The sequence below is a fragment of the Cryptomeria japonica genome, chromosome 8 (assembly GCF_030272615.1).
Source record: "Cryptomeria japonica chromosome 8, Sugi_1.0, whole genome shotgun sequence".
In the NCBI taxonomy this organism is placed as follows: Eukaryota; Viridiplantae; Streptophyta; class Pinopsida; order Cupressales; family Cupressaceae; genus Cryptomeria; species Cryptomeria japonica.
This window is the reverse complement of record NC_081412.1, coordinates 637144493-637162040: the sequence shown is the minus strand read 5'-3', so window position 1 is coordinate 637162040 and position 17548 is coordinate 637144493. Positions and strand designations below refer to the sequence as shown.

The 17548-nt window shown below is 38.1% G+C and overlaps 1 protein-coding gene across 1 annotated transcript in view; it reads right to left on the bottom strand.

The window, feature by feature from the left end:
* The window catches only part of LOC131036890 (puromycin-sensitive aminopeptidase), a 71600-nt gene that overhangs the window by 27964 nt on the left and 26088 nt on the right, over positions 1 to 17548 (bottom strand). Inside the window, exons 8-9 of the mRNA XM_057968902.2 lie at positions 9903 to 10016; positions 9738 to 9812 (exon numbers count right to left, since the gene is read on the bottom strand). Of these exons, the coding sequence (XP_057824885.2) occupies positions 9738 to 9812; positions 9903 to 10016 (189 nt within the window). The remainder of the gene's footprint in view (positions 1 to 9737; positions 9813 to 9902; positions 10017 to 17548) is intronic.

The window sequence follows — 17548 nt, the reverse complement described above, 5'->3', positions numbered from 1 at the left end:
GGATCTCTACGTGTGGATAAGCTCTCTGTGGTATGATGTGATTTTGCTGGAATCACAAGGGGACTTACACTTGATGACTTGAACGTTTGATTTGCTTTGAATATTGTTGGAACATAGGATTTCACTAGTCTAGATTTTGAAAAAAAAGGAAAAGGATGAGGGCGAGGAAAGGATCTAATTCTGATGCTAAGAATGTAGGAGCAATGAATAACCTTTGATGAAATTCTAACTAAGTCTTGCTTTGACATCCTAAGACCATCTCCACAAGATTAGTGCGATCTTCTAAGGAAAGCTTTATGATGTTCAGATCAACGCTACAAGCATAGACACCGTCAGGTTGATGCATATCAATGAAGAAGCGATAATTGAAGTTAAGCTTAAGTTAAATGATTCCAGTTGACTACGCAAGGCAAATTTGCAATCAACAAACCGCTAGTAGTATGGATATACAAATTTCACCATTGATCATACAAATTTCTTCCATTCATCTAATAACATGAAATTAAATTTGAGAAGTATAGAGGCCATGCAAATTGTAGAATCGACACATAGAATTCACCATTCCTTCAATGAAGTTTACATGTCTTTTGCAACAATCTCTTGGCAACAATCTTTGCCTTCTCTTTCTACTCTACTCTAAAATGCTATCTACTATTGAGCTTCTAATTATTGACTATCTCTCTTTTGCTAACTCCTAACTATTCTCTTACTACTAACTTTTACAAATGAAGAGCCAAGGCTTTATATAGGGAGCTCTTTACATTTCAATGGCTCAGATTGATTTAGAATGAATGGCTAGGATTACAAGATGAAAACCCTAATTAGGGTTTGTTACAACAAAACCTTTTAGCCAATGAGAAAATTACATTCAATGCATGAGAACCAATAGGAAACAGGGGTAGGTGCCTCAAAGTTTGTGTCATCACTGATAAGTCAGGTACATTGAATCTGGACATGCTGATGTGGACCTATCTGACTGGAGGAACAGTGACTGGGATGCCACCTTGTCTGGTACTTCCTTTGTGATGACTTTTGTCGATCCTCCATCGTCCTTGATATACTTGATGAACGATGTACCCTTCCTTGACTCTCTTGTGTTTGCCTATGAGATCCTCTTGAAAAGGTCTTCCTTTGACCTTGATGTTGAAATATTCTTCTTGAGATCTTCGTTCCGATCTTCCTCCAACCTAGTCTTTCTGATTTCTTTCTTTCCCTGCTGCAAAACAAACAAATGAACATCAAACACATGATATATAGCTTATACAATCTCTGATTTTATATGATTTGCAGGTCTGATAAGTGCAGGTTTAGGGTAGATTGTCCTTTTCTTGAGCAAATTTGCTCTTGCTATGATGAATTCAGTCCTTCCTTTATTGAATTTTGTTGTTGTTAGGATGTACTCTGCGCCTTAAAGTGACTGATCTCTATAAGACCTGAAATTTGCCTCCTCAATCACCAATCTGTCTAATGAAATCTGCTTTTGAAATTCGCCTTGATGAATTCAGTTGCTCCTCAAATTTGCTCTTGTCGAATTCGACTTGTGAAGATTGTTGACAAATCTGGAATTTGCTTCTTAACTGCTGAAGGATTTCGCTTTTTGAAGAAGAATGTTTGAAATGAATGATGAATAATTTAAGAATCAACCTCCCTTATATAGGCGCCTTTATGGGAGAATGCACTTCTTTGATGAAAGCCGACTTTGTTTGGATGAATAAATAAATTTTATTTCCCTTTAGCTGGCCGACTTCTCTTAAAAAATTTCGAATTTGCTTTTGCCGCCAAAGTGAGATTGGTTTATTAATGCATCAAATGTTTCTAGGTTGACTTGCACTTAGTCTTCTCTTGATCTTTTCGGTTTTTTACCATAATGCAATTGCCTTTAATAGAATTTTGCCTTGGTACCTTAGAGAGGGACATGAGTGAGATAGGATATAAGTCAAATTTTCATCAATATTTGATGAAGGCAAGCTTAGTTCTCACGATCTGCATGAAGTTTAGGATGCTTGAACACTTGAAACCACCATGAAGAAGACTTACAACACACTATCATTAGCATATTACTCATCCTCAATGCATTTCGCTCCTGTACCTTCCAAAGGTACCTGAGCGAACTAAGGGCTAATCTTAGTTTTCTCACTCACATACTCAATTTTCATTATCATTAGACGGCTCATGCTGCAACAAAGACTTAAATTACCTTCAAGAAGGCTTATATTGATATCTTGATTAACAAAACATTCTTCTTCAAGAGATTTCACTCCTGTACCTTTGGAAGGTACGTGAGCGAATTTCTTCCTCTTGACTCAATTCACGCTTCATTCCTATCACTTTGCCTTAGACTTGATTTTTGAAATTCTCTTCTCATCGTGCTCAAGTCAATCTGCTCCCAACTTTGCTTAAAACAAGATCCTCTTAGTGCTTTAGGTGAGATAGGAGGTCCTTCCAAGAGATTTCGCTCTGGACCCTTAGAGAGGGACATGAGCAAAATTGTTCTTTTGATTCAATTCCTTCACCACTCCTCAATACTTCACCTTGAACTTAGCTTTTGAATCCTTCTTCCATCATGGTCAAGTCGGTTTGTTCCCTAATAAGATCCGTTCAATTGCTTGAGTGAGAAATTAGGACCTTTCAAGGATTTCGCTCTTGTACCTTTGGAAGGGTCAGGAGCGAAATATGCTTCTTGGCTCAGATTCCTCACGTTTTGCTATTCAAACTTGTTTCAATTCAATTTCAAGGCATGCATACATCATTTCCTCTTCAATCACGCCATAGGAGCAAGGATTTTGGTCCAACTTAGAAGCAATGGAGAGCTCTAAGAAAAATTTGCTCCTATACCTTTGGAAGGGTCAGGAGCGAAAGTGACAATATTGTTCAAATTCTCCAAACTTCATCCATTCAACTTGGTTTGAATTCACTTCTAAAGGCACACATAACTCAAATTTCCTTCAATCAAGCCCTGAAAGCATGAGTTTGGATCCAAGTAAGGAGCAAGAAGGTGTTCTAAGAAAACTCGCTCCTGTACCTTTGGAAGGGTCAGGAGCGAATTTGATGCCCTAGCTCAAATTCTTAGCTTCTTCTCCAAATTTCTAGGTTCAAGCTTGTTTAAATTCGTCCCCAGAGGTAAGTTCAATTTGAGTCCTCTCCAATCAACACTCTAAAGTGAGATTTCCATCCAAATTAGAAGCACAAAGAGAGCCTAAGAAGAATTCGCTCCTGTACCTTTGGAAGGTACATGAGCGAAATTTGATAATCTAGCCCAGGGTCTCCAATTTTTTCCAATTTTACACGCTCAAGTCTCAGGAAAACCGGTGATTTTGTCCTCATTTGCCCAAGCAATTGTGCTTAATGAAATTGTCCTAGATTGTGTTGAATTCACTTCTTGTACAATTCAGGTTTCCTTTTCCCATAAATCTGTCACTTTCAGATTGATGAAATCCAACCTGAATCTAATATGGACCAGGTCTGTAGAAATACCCCCAATCTGCTCTTCGTTATTCAAATTAAGATCCTTCTGCCTCAACCTTGAATTAAGCACAGAACTAGGCTTCAAACAAGTTAGTTTTGCTTTATCTCAAGCAGAAATTGACCTCAAATCAGGTCTGATTGTAAATTTAGTGTTGGATGATTATGATGGCTTGCATCTAATTAGGTCTGCTCCTTTTGAATCCTACTTCCTGAATTAATTTAGGTCTGATTTGCTCTGATTTTCCCGAGTCTTTTATTTTTTCACCTGAAAGTTAAAAAAAGACAATTTCAATTAAGAAGAATCAAGCAAAACTTAACAACATTATTAGCTTTATCAATCTGGAAATGAATTCTCTCTCAGTACTACTGTCTTGAAATCTAATATTCTTCACCTTCCATCAGATTGGACCCTTAAAGATGACACTTGGTGAAATTTGCATCAACATGATTGATATTACCTTCAAAATAAGTCTGATTCACCTTTCCCCCATGCTGGAAGTTAATTACCTTTATCTCTGCCTTGTTCAAATTGAGAGTTTTATGCTCTTCTGCTGTAGATCATATTCGGGCCTGCCCTGCTCTTCTTATGATTTGATTTTGAATTTAAATCCCCCCCAATGTTTTGTTTATGTGACACATCTTCCACTTCAGAGGCCAGCTTGTTTATTTCCTAAGTGCCACACCTTACATTGTGTTTCATCGTGGCATGTGTTGGGAATATTAGGAGCCAAATAAAATGATGAGGTGGCTGCTTTCCTTTTAAACAAATAAAAATAAAAAATGTCTCAAAAACTTTTTCCTTTACCTTAGAATTTGGTGGGGCCCAATCAAGGCTACGGTGGTAAAAGAAGTCAAAGGAAATACTATGCCTTAAAACAAGCTTTTAAAATCTCCATTTAAGATTTGTGGGGCCCAAGCAATATGTGGCATGGTAATTAAAAACACTTAAAATCCCCAGGCTAAAGCTCGATGGGTCCCAACAAGAGTCTTTAATAAAAAGTTAATTCAATTCTCCATTTTGAGTTTAAAGTGGGGCCCAAAAAGGTGATGAGAGGAATGTGAGGGAAGTGGTAAGGGAAGCTGCTATGTGGAGAAAGAGGGGAAATGGGATGTTGGAGGAAAGGGGGACATAAGGGATATAAACCCCATTCCACGGGGACGCGTCCCCCCCCTTTTTGGGCGCGTCCCCCCGTCAGGGACGTCTCGGGGACGGGGGGACGGGAACGCGACGTCCCCCGCCATCCCGCCACCGCCACCCAATCGCCGCCGGGACGTGGAGACGTCTCCCCGTCTCTGCATCTCCCAGGGAGACGTGGAGACGTGGAGACATGCGAGAGACATCTGGGCGTCTCCCGCGTCCCCACGCCTAAACAAACCAAAAAAGCAATTTTTTAAAAAACATTTGCCTTTTGGGGGGATTAAGGGGTAACCCTAATTCGACGTGGGCCCCACCCAACCCCCCAAAACAACACAAAAGCATGTTTTTTTTAGATTTAACTCTCATTTTGGTAATCTGATTTTTTTTTCCAGCAAGCTAAAGAGGAGGAAAAACTTGAAGAAGACTGATTGAAGGGGTGAGAAAAGCTGATTGCAAGTGTGATAGGAGCTAGAAGAAGCAAGAAGAAGAGGAAGAAAAAGATTCTTCTACATTTTGGAAAGATTTTTCAAGCACAAGGTAGGGTTTTTCAACTTTTTCTTGTTTTCATTGTTCTATGTCATTTTTGGATTTTTTTTCCCTATTCATCTCAAGACTCAAAATGAGATTTGATGTTGAATCTTGAGGGCAAAATGATTCATCATTTTGCCCTCAAGATTCAACATCAAATCTCATTTTGAGATGAATAGGAAAAAAATTTAAAAATATATTGTTAAACTAGGCTGATTTTATTTTCATTTTGTGAAATGCAGTGTCAATTTCACAATGAGCTCCCAAGGCATGAGTGAAGATGACATGGAAATCCATTCTCATAGTGAGAATGATTCAGAATATGAACCTGAAAATGAGGGGGGTGACCATGGGGCTGATCCTGGAGCCCAATCTAGCTCTATGGCAAGGGGACCAGCTAGTACAGGTTGCCCTTCAGAGTTGTTGGCACCATATGCTAGGGGTCATTTTGATCCTAAGTCTCCTCTAAAACAGTTTGCTTCACGAATATCAGTACAAGGCACTGCATCACATTCAAGAGGGGGAACAAGGAAGTGGAAGTGCAATATTTGTGACACAGAATGATTCGGTAGCATTAGTAGGGTGAATGCACACTTTCTGTTTTGGAGAGGAAAAGGCGTGAAACATTGTAAGTTTTTGAAGGAAGCCAAAAATATACAGTACAAAATTGAGTTTAACAGGATTTGGGGGGTTCCAGATGACACAAATATTTCAATGCCTACTACTTTGTCTGCTAGGGCAGCACTTCATACTTCTCATGCTTCGCAGACGGGAGGAATGATGTTTGGATCTCCATCCACTTCCACTTCTACTGCCGCCAGCGCTGGGAAACGTAAGTTGCAGACAGCACGGAGCAACCCCATTACTGATATGTTTAATGTGCAGCTGAGAGATGAGATAGATGAATCCATTGGCAATTTCTTCTTTGCCAATGGCATTCCATTTCATGTTACACGGTCTCCTTATTATAGGAAGATGATGGATATGGTGGCCAAGGGAGGACCACCTTATGTGCCACCAGGGGAGACGAAAATGAGGACCTCGATCTTGGATAAAAGCTATTCCAAGATCAATATTTTGATGGAGAAGATGAAGGCATGTTGGGTGGCATCGGGGTGCAGCATAGTTATGGATGGGTGGACAAACATTAGCCATCGTCCACTCATCAACGTCATGGTCACATGTGCAGAGGGCCCATACTTCCTTAGAGCAGTTGATTGTACAGGGCATCGTAAAGATGCTGATTTCCAATTTTAGGTCCTCAGGGAGGCTATTGAGGAGGTTGGGCCACAAAATGTGGTCCAAGTAGTGACAAATGCAGCCCATGTGTGTAGAGCAGCAGGGAGACTCGTTGAGGCAGCCTATAGACACATTTGGTGGACCCCATGTTGTGTGCATGCCATGAACAATGCACTCAAGGACATGGGGAAGATAGACTGGATTAGAGGAATGATCACCGATGCGAGAGATGTGCAGATGTTTATCTGCAACCACCACACTTCACATGCACTCTTCAGGACCTTCGCGAAGAAGGAGTTCTTGAAACCAGTTGAGACTAGATATGCATCCTATTTCATTCTCTTGGAGAGAATGATTGAGTTGCAAGAGGCATTGCAACTCATGGTTATGACTAATGAGTGGAATAGGTGGGCTGAGGCCAAGAAAGAGCAAGGGAGAAGGGTGAAGGAGATAGTGAAGAGTGATGTGTTTTGGACTGATGCGAAATACATTGTCTCTATCATTACTCCAGTATTCCAAGTGATCAGATATGGGGATAGGGATGCACCTAACCTTGGAGAGGTGTATGAGTGCATTGACTCTATGCTTGACCAGATGAGGGCTGCTGTGCGAGTGAAGGACCCCTCTTTAGCATTCTACAATGAGCAAATCCAGCCTATCATTCAGCGTAGATGGGACAAGTTGAACACTCCTTTGCATATGGCTGCCTTTGCCTTGAATCCTAAGTGGTACAAGGCTAGACCAGGTAGACTGACACCGATTCAGGATGATGAGGTGAAGGCGGGTTTCTTTAAGTGCATAGAGAAGATGTTTGATTCCAAAGATGCCGGCACAATGCGCACTGAGTGGGGAAGATTTGCCACTCTTAGAGGTTATTCAGATGTGGCAAAGATGGATATAGACAACATGGCACAGGAGGACCCACTTTTATGCTGGAATTGTCATGGCCCGAAATCTTTGACCACCACTCTAGCCATCCGTCTGCTATCCCAGATTTCCAGTTCTTCAGCTGCTGAGAGGAACTGGTCTACATATAGCTTCATCCACTCTCTTAAGAGAAACAGACTTACCTCTAAGAGAGCAGAGAAGCTTGTGGCTGTACACAGTGCTTTGCGTCTCATTGACCGCAAGACACTTATGTACAAGGAGAGTCCAGCAGCACGATGGGATGTAGAGCCAGACGAGCCTTCACAGATTGATGAGGATGATCCTACCACTTCAGATGCAGGGCTAGTTGGTGTGAGCTTGAGGGACCTTGATCCTCAGGAGTCCAGCAGTTCCAGTGATGAGGAGTTCGCAGATGATTAGAGGCCTCCATTAGCTACAGTTTGAGTTTTCACTTTTCAGTTTTGTCATTTTGTATTTGACTCGTCTCTTTTGTAATGCTATTGCTACACGTATTTGTATTTGGCTACTCATTGTAATGATGAATCATGTAATCATCTTTATTATTATAGACTTTGCAATGGCATCAGATATTCGTATTTTCATTTTCCTTTTTCGATATTCATATGATAGAAATGAGAAATCTCCAATTTGACAATTTCATTTGTCAAATTTTATTTACTTTTAGCAATTAGTTACGTATCACTAATCTAAGTAATCTTGGTATTTCCTATAGTTTCATTTGAAATCTAATTCTTATACTGTTATACAGTTATACATCTTTTCAAAACTAGTTTTTCAAGTACTATATGTATATGTATAAGTATATGAGCACCACCACCCCGCCACCCCCCCACCGCCGTCCCCCCACCATCCCCAAATTTAGACCCTTGGCCCCCCCGTCCTGAAGACGCGTCCCCGCGTCCCCCCATCCCCGACGCCCGTGGAACACTGGATATAAATGATGGAAGTAGGAGAGGCGTCGGGTTAGGAGGTATAAGAGGTAGTGGATGGAGTTAAGGAAGGTTAGGGAGTAAAATGTAATGGGAGGCATGAGGGGGTAATGAAAGGGTAGAGGCGTGTAGGTTATAATGGGATGAGGTTTAGACTAGGTGAAGGAAGGTGGGATAGATGGGTAAGAAGGTTAGGGGTAGGGGTAGAGGTAAGCTTAGGGAAATAAAGGAAGTGAGACTTATGGGATGTGGGTTAGAATAGGTGATTTTAGGGGAATAAAGGGGAAAAGGAAGTTAGTGTGGATGGTAGGCTAAAGGAAGTGTGAGATAGAAGGTATGAGGGGAAGGGAGATGTTAGGATAGAATAGGGGTAGGGGTAAGGTGGAAAGGAAGTTAGAGAAGGGAGGTGAGGGTGTAAGATGGAAGGGTAGGTTTAAGTTAAGTGAAGGGAGGCGAGGGTGTAGTGGTAGGACTAAATGTAGGTGAAGGGTAGTAGATGAGTATGTTAGGTGAAGGTGATAAAAGATAAAGAGAGATAGAAGGTAAGGGATATGGAAGTGGAAAGGGTAGGGTGAAATGGTGATGGTGGGAAAGGGGAAGTGGAAAGCCGTCAAGATGGAGGGTTATGGAATGAAGAGAGAGACGAAAGGATGAAAGGGTAGAATGGTGATGGCGAAGGCGAGGAATGGAAATGAGAGTGATCGGGCCTGGGTACCCACGGGCAGTGAGACAAACTTGATCAACTTCTGACCTCTTGACCCACTATACCTCTTCAATGCAAAGGTTCACAGTGAAAGACTCAACACTAACCTAGAACTAAGCTAAGACGACCAATCCTAGAAAGCAAAAAAGTAGGGGTCCCCATTTGTAATGGGTCGATGTGTGAATACGTCACAATAGGAACATAACAATAATCTTGGATTACCGTTCACTTTTTCAGCAATAATTTATCAAAATTAAGCTGAGAATTCTTAACCTCTTCTGCATAACTCCAAATGAAACATTTAATAGTGAAAAAGGAAACTTCAAAATTTCTTTGATTATATCCCTAAAATTTAAATGACTCCTGATCTGTAATGCCTCCAACAACACTGATTTCTATACACTGATTTCTATCATTTTTCACATTGTTTAATTATTTTTTCAATAATTTAATAGCTTTGTACCGGCCACCTCTACTTTTAACATTTATTGTCAGGCTCCAAATTCTCCCAACATGAGGGCGAGTTTTCCCAGCCATATCTTTCTGGAGGCTGACAATTTTCCAGGCTAAAAAGCCCACACATAAATTATGGCATGAGGGCAAGTTTTTCTGCCCATATCTTTCCGGAGGCTGACAATTTTACGGACTAAAAAACCCACACATAAAGCCTATCAGCTAATTAAACAATTTAGTTTAAATAATGTATTGGCTTTACCTAACGAATTTTTTTATCATCAAATCTAATTAAAAAAAAAGCAAACACAATACAGAAAATATGCAATCCGAACACAAGTCAGCAGGAGAAACTCAAAAAATGGTAACAAACCTGATAGAAAGTGATTTTACGGAAGCCTTCTGCTTCACACTGAGTGCAAAAGTTGGAAGATGTCTTGTACAGACCCTGTTACAAGCACAACCTGCCATTTATAAATATCATTGAAGTAATTAACCAATGATCTGATCCCACTTACTGGGATCAAAACCTATTTACCTCTAAAGATGTATTTTTCTGAGGATGTATCTCTGTCTCTATTTCCAATGTGAATGATGATGTGGGAGGTGACAAAAGTGTCAGATGTCGTGGAGTAAGCTGAAAGCCTCCTTTCTGTAACCAATATTGCCAAAATCACTAATTAGAGATTAACAGGATTCCAAAAATAATAATCATAGTTTACAAGGAAAAGAAACAAATCAGAAAAATCAACAGTTTTCCCAAATAAAAACCATCTATTAAGTCTTTTTGATAGGTATTGGGAAAACTGTAATATTACAAAATAATTAACCAGCTGATAACACTTCTTTAGTAATAAATACTCAGCTAAGGCATAATAAAAAGCTCCCCAGTGAAAAAAGGCAAGTAGTTCCATTCATTTCATAGTGTTATGAATAATCAATTTTGAACACTTACCCATGTGATAATAAGTAACTAAAAAACAATGTTTTACTTCAGTTTAACACAACAATGTCAATCACAAAGATGGAATACTATTAAAGAGGACATATAGTGCAGCCATTACATTTGTAAAAATTCTAAAATATTTTAACACTGTAAATAGCATATATTTGATTGTCCTAAATCCTGCCACTACATAAAATGTTTACCCAGACCTTACTACAAACCATGCCTTGTGAGTAACAAAATCACCAAAATATTACTATGCTCTGTTTCAGAACCGTTCTCAGTCTCACTCCTTCGGAAATTGCACAATATTCCTTAAAACTAGAAATCGATGCAAAAGCACGAGCACACATATTAACAACAGACTTTTCAACTAGAAAACCCCCATTTAGGAGGAGAAACCTAAGCTTGGTAGGTTCCAGTAGCAATTATAACCCGTCGTATTAGCTGTAAAACAGTACAGGAGGAGAAATTATAAATACAATAGCAGTTATATCCCTCTACCTAATTCACTATGAACTAGAATTGTGTTTTTGGTGCTCAACTATGGTGTCACACTTCTCCAAGACTTCATGAACCTTCAACATCCTCATTCCTTCCAACCTTCTCCTAGTTATGGAATGGTACTCTCATGCACTGGGAATAAACTGTTTGTTCATGCTTCCCAACTACTGCTTGTACTATGATGATTTCATTGCTTTCCATAGAGATAAATATACGACAGCGATGTTTGCCAGTTTAATTTGATCTTCTGCCAAGTAACAACATTTTCTAGTTCCTAATTTCACCTTGATCCTTTCTGAATTGTACCTCCCTTTAATAGAGAGGCTTTGGTTCAACAAAAGTTTAGTGAGACATTAAGTGGGAAAAAATTGTCCCCATCTTCACCTTGGAGAACCATTAGGCTTCATTGATCATTGTTTTTTAAGTCCCACCTGCCAAGATTCTTAGACTTCCCTCCTAGCCTCTCGTTGTTTCCACTATAGTACCACATCATTGTGAAGCATTGTTTGCTTGTCTTCCAACAAAGATAGAACCAGATCTTCTTCTCCATCCAACATTGATTTTTCATACACTTGAGGTATTCAAAATTGATCACCAAATGGAGTTTCATGAAAAGAAGCACATCCAACCTAAAAACATTTTCCACAATTGCCTCTAAGATGGTGAATGGCCCATACCTTAGAGTATTAGTCTTCTTGGCTTGCACTTGCATTCACTCTTATGTTAGGGGCATCCATACCTTGTTTCTTACTTTAAGACTATGCTACATAGAGTGAAGATCATGTCTCTCCTTGTACTCAATTAAAGTCTTCTCTAGTTGTGTTTTCACCATGCATTGGATTTGGCAAATCCTCTCAATCAACTTTGTTGCTTTTACTACCTCAAAGTCCAACCATACTTGCATATTTTCTTGTTTAAGTACAACCTTAAGTGGACCAATTGGCACATAACCCAAACACACTTTGCAATGTGACCAAACTATAGAGGATCGGATTTCTTAGTTGTAAGAGTATTATAAGGAAAAGAAATGTCCCAAACTCCCAAGCCTTTGAAAAAGCTATATCATAGCCTCTAATGAGCTAAATAGGGGCTTATTTACTACCTTTGTTTCGCCAACTAATTGGGGATGGAAGGCACTACTCTTATGGAACTTGTTGTCAATCTTCTCCCTCAAAAGACCAAAACTTACAAACAATATCCAAAACAACAAACCTTGGCAACCCATAACGCACCCATAAATTAGCAAAACAAAACAGATCTATTGTCTCTTTTTGTTGTAATTGTTTTATTGCACTAAGTTGAAATACGTCTTGTTGAAGCCATCAACAACAACAAAAACATAATCATTTGCATGCTTGCTTAGTAATGAACCAACCACAAAATCCATGAAAATACTTGCTTTTATGGTCCAATAAGCAACCATAGATGTGTACCGTCCTTCCTTTCACATCTTGGTTTTGCATGTGCAACATAGCTTGCATCCTCTAATTATTTTCACCACTTTTACTTGCATTGCAAGCCAATATACCTACTTTAGACACCCATTTCTGTCCACTTAATTAAGTAGATATTTGATATTTATTTGATTATTTAACCATTGTTCAACTATTAATTTAATAAACAAACATATTTGTTTAATTAATTTATCTTATCCTAAAATCCCATCTCTCACATTTAAATAAATTAATATTTATTTTATTTAAATCCCTAAAATCCTCTCTCACATTTAAATAAATTAATATTTATTTAAATCCCTTTATCCTCCCCATGCATTTAGAATAAATATTTATCTTATTTAAATAAATCCCCTCACCCAAAATGCAAGTTGCACACTAACCCTTCCATTAATCATTTATAAACCCCCTATCATTAGCCTAATCACTCTCTAAATGTTTGCACATTCCTAAACCAAGGGATTAAAGAAGAGTCGCTTCTCAAACATTTAAGGCTCTTACAAAGCCTTTAAGGCCTTCTCACTTCCACAAGCAAACCCACATGGGCTTTGACCATCCTAAATCCCACTTTAACCCTTGCACACTCCTCCAACCTTGGGAGGAGCTCAAACCCATCAACTCAACCATCCATGGTAACCCTCAAGTCCCCTCAAGCATTAAAGGCTTTGACCAATCTAACCCACTTTTAACTCTTGCACATTCCTCCAACCTTAGATTAAGCCTAAACCCATCAACTTGGCCATTAATGGCTTCCCTCAAGTCTTCTCAAGCCTTTAAGGTTTTGTCAATTCCCTCTCAAGTCTTCCCATGTTGACGCTTGTCAACATGTGATTGCTTGAGGAAGAGCACATTGATTGAGGATCATGGAATCCTCAAACAATCCTAGCCCTTCTTAAGCCAAATCAATCTCAACCCTCCATTGCCTCAGTTTCCCTATAAATAGAACCCTTTCCTTCATTGTTGGGGACACACAACACAAGGGTTATCAATATGCATTGTTATTTTGTTTAAGATTTGAATGCTTTTGTAGGAAGAATTGGTATTATGCCTTAGATCTTTCACTAGTTGGAATTGCTATTGAACAGCCAATACTTCATTTTACATCTTCATTCAAGGCTTCACTATCATCAACCATCTCCCAACCTTCATTTGCCATCATTGTGTGGGTGCTCAAGCTGAGAGCAACATTCATAGCAGCAGGATCTTGGAGAGGAGGAGGACAAAGAAGAGCAAAAGGCGTTGAAAACACATGGGGAAGTATCATGTCCATTTAGTTGTTTAGTTTCCTCATTTGTTTATTTGCTAATACTTCTTTATGTGTTTTGTGTTGATGTAACATCTGCAGGAGATGTCTTTCCCCACCGATTCTCTAAAACAATAAATAATATTTATATTGCCGACTAGAGATGTGATATCTCATAAATAATAATTTGTTATTTATTGTTAAGCCGACTAAATAAAGGTCGCCACCCTTGTGTAAAGTCATCTCACTTTGTATGAGACCAACTCTTCCTGAAGAGTCACTTCATCATGTATAAATAACAAGTCGTCTCATTTGACAAGTAATTTGATTTTTTTTCCAAGAGAAGTTCGCACATTAAGGAGGAGTACTTTCATCTACAGCAAATTCGATATTCATCAAGAAAAATTCATGTGACATCAAAGCAAGATTGTGCGACCTCAAGACAAGTTTGTGTGACTTAAAAGAGATCGATCATCTTCAGCATAGTATCATTTTGCTTCAGATCAATTTATTTCAAGGAGATATTATATCATGTGTATTCGCACATAGGAAAGGTGCCTTCACTCATTTAGTAAATTGGCCTTGTGATCGGCCAAGTTGTATAGCAGATTTTCTGCCTTGTTCAATATATATAAGAGATATAATTGTTGTTGGGTTTTTCTCCCTCAAAAAGGAGGGTTTTCCCAGGATATTGACTATGTCTTATTGTTCATTATTGCTTTACCTCTGCTTAACTGAATTCTGATCATAAAAACAACATTTTGAAATGGTTTGAGTTTGTTTTGCTTAGTTGAAAATGCATGGGGAAGTATTATGTTCGTTTAGTTGTTTAGTTTGCTCATTTGCTAAGTTGCTGAATCAGATACGGGAATAGGGACGAGTACGTGGGTATGAAACGCTGGTACGACAGAAATTTTTTGGGGGGTTGAATACGTTTTCGGTACGTTCATACAAAAATAATATATATTTATATATACACACATGCATATACATGTATATGTAAATGTATATGTACACACACACAGATATATACATGATCTATTTCAATATACTAAAATTGATTGATATTCTTCAATTAGTTATTAACAAGTGCTTATTTATTTTCCCCATTAGATGATTAATTTCATTATTCATAGTTCTTAATATAAATATCAAACCCTGCTACTACTCCATTTTTATGGGAGAAGGGTTTATGTATGTTACCAAAGCGCTTAGAGACCAAATACAATAGGTTCCCTCAAAGTTTACAGATCCAAGCCCTTACCTATCTTGGGTCTACACCCTCAAGGCTTATGGGTCGCTGATCCCCACCCTATCTTGGGACTTAACCTATTGCTTGGATTTAGACTGCCCCTCTTTGGAACATCTCATTCCCATCTTCTTAAATACTGATAGTAATAACATGATTCAGACTATAAGTATACTAACTTCTTATCTATTAAGAATATATACGAAATTAAGTATGACTGTCATACATATTGCAGTCCATATTAATATTAATATTAAATTTTGCATAAAAGCATTATCAAGCTTCATATATTAAGCATGCATATTTAGCACATCCCCATGCATACCACTAAGAACAAAGATGCTACTGACTGTAACTTAATAACAGTTCTGATCTGATCCAATCGATGGTGATGTCCCTAGATGCTTTTGATTCCTTCCCTTTATATCTTTCAATGTGAAGGAGAGGTCACACCTCTTCATCATGTATGGCCTTTGGCAAGAGACACACCGTTTCACCATTAGCACCCTTTGAAAGAGTGCAACTCTTCATTCTTTCTACCCTTTGAAAGGGACAACCTTCCACAATCAGATCTGCACTTCTTATTTAAATCAGATCTGCACTTGTCATTTTCTGAATTCCCCCCTCAAATGAGGTTCTCTTCTCCCTTTTATATCTCACGTTTGAGGGAGTCACGACTTACCATTTCATTTCTTTTGACCATTCATTAACTTAATCAAATTTTAATTATACTTAATTATATTCTTTTATATTTTAATTTAATTTTTATATTTCTTCTTTTGTATTTTAATTTTATTATTATTATTTATAATTAAATTATATTTCAAAGTAGGGACATTACAACATGTATATGTATGTACGTATATGTGTGTGTGTGTGTGCGCGTGTAATATGTATGTATGTATGTATATGTAGCTAAAAAATAGAATTTAGTTTAGAATGTCATATACCAATACATATGCTAAACAAAACCATTACAAATTTCAAATTTGGAAACTTAACATACTAATTTAAATTCAGCTTTCAATATCAAAAAGATCAAACTAGAATCTCATGATAGATAAGTTATAAGTTCACTAATCAGCACTGTAGGTCTTAAGAATATCAAAAAGATCAAACTAGAATCACTAAACATTTCGGCACTAAAAACACAAATCTTAGACGTACCCACAGGAGATTCATTTCAGAATCTGATTCCGGTACGTTTTGTACCCGGAATCACCCGAAAAATCCCATGATTCAGCAACTTAGCTCATTTGTTTATTTGCTAATCAGTATTGATGTGTTTTGAAATGGTTTGAGTTTGTTTTGCTTATGGTTGGGGGGGCATGTTATACAAATGAATTCACCTTGATTTTCCACTAATCTTCATTTTCATAGCATCACAGTTCACCTACTTTTGGAAATGGGCCACTATTTTTTCAACACAAAAAAATATTGCCACTTTACAGGTATATGCCTCCCTCATGAGTAAAACTTATTATGTCTTTGGCACACACAATTTGCTTAACCTATAGAGCAGCACATCCTTGACATGAAGTCTTCCCCACCTTTTGCAACTCTTTTTCCTTGGAGTTATTTGTGCCATAGCAAAACCTATTTTGGGGAAAATCAGGAAACCAAAAAATATAAAGATTATTTCAATAAATCAAAATTCACTCAAGAAAAAATCAAATTTTCAAAAATCGTCACAATCTTCAAAAAAATATAAATATTCTTCATTACCTTTGCGTGAGTTTCTCTTCCTTGGCACGAATGTCATTACCTTGGTGTGAGCTGTCATTACCTTGCCATGAGTTCTCACTTCCTTGCTGTGTAGCTTCCTATGCCTCCTTCCTAGGTGTGGCTCCAAATCTTGATCATTTTATTATTATTTCAATGCGCATTTAAAAGCTGATATGTATTTTGGAGTTTCCGCAATTCTATATCAGACCCAGATATGTAATGCTTAGCGCTATATAAGCCATTTACAGATTGGCACTTGCTTGGAAGGTCAGAATTTGTATCTCTCTTCTTGCAAATCTTTATCAGCTCTTGAATATTTAAGTACATTGTTCTTTCAGTTGTTTGCAAATATACATGTATATTGTTCAATTATTATATATCTCTGGGCAAATAAATCTGTTTAAACATATTCCAAAACATTGCCTTATTTGTGCAAACAGAAATATTATTATCAAGCAAATTGTTCAACCAAATTACCCAGTGGAAAAAGTGAGCAAAAATCAATAGGAGTTTTTACATAAGGCATATCATATGCTTCTTTGGATCCATTAATCTCTCAAGGTTGTATAGCACACAACCATAGCTTTTTATCTTGAGATGTGATTGGTGTTTTGGTTGTGGGGTGCACTATCAACTCCAACAAATGGCACCTACAAAGCTCCTTGTCTTTGTAGCACTCTTTAGTGTATAGACCGAGGTTGTCAATGGCTTCTTTGAAAACGTGCATCCCCTACCTTGTAGGATCCCCTCTCAACTCACTTCCATCCACATGACCTAGATATATCAATGCCTTCCTCACAAACTCACACTTCTTCATATCGCATAAGAGTTGCTTTCCCTTTAAAACTTCCAAAACTTGTCACACGTAACCAAATATTTCTCCCATGGTGCACTAAAAATAAGTCATTAGATACACTATGCCATGTGTCTATGAACTTTCTCACCAAATCATTCATCAACTACATACATGTAGCCAAAGCATTGTTACATAAACCCTACATGGAGAAAAGCATTGTTACATAAACCCTAACAATCTGAACAAACCTTGCTTTATTTCATACCC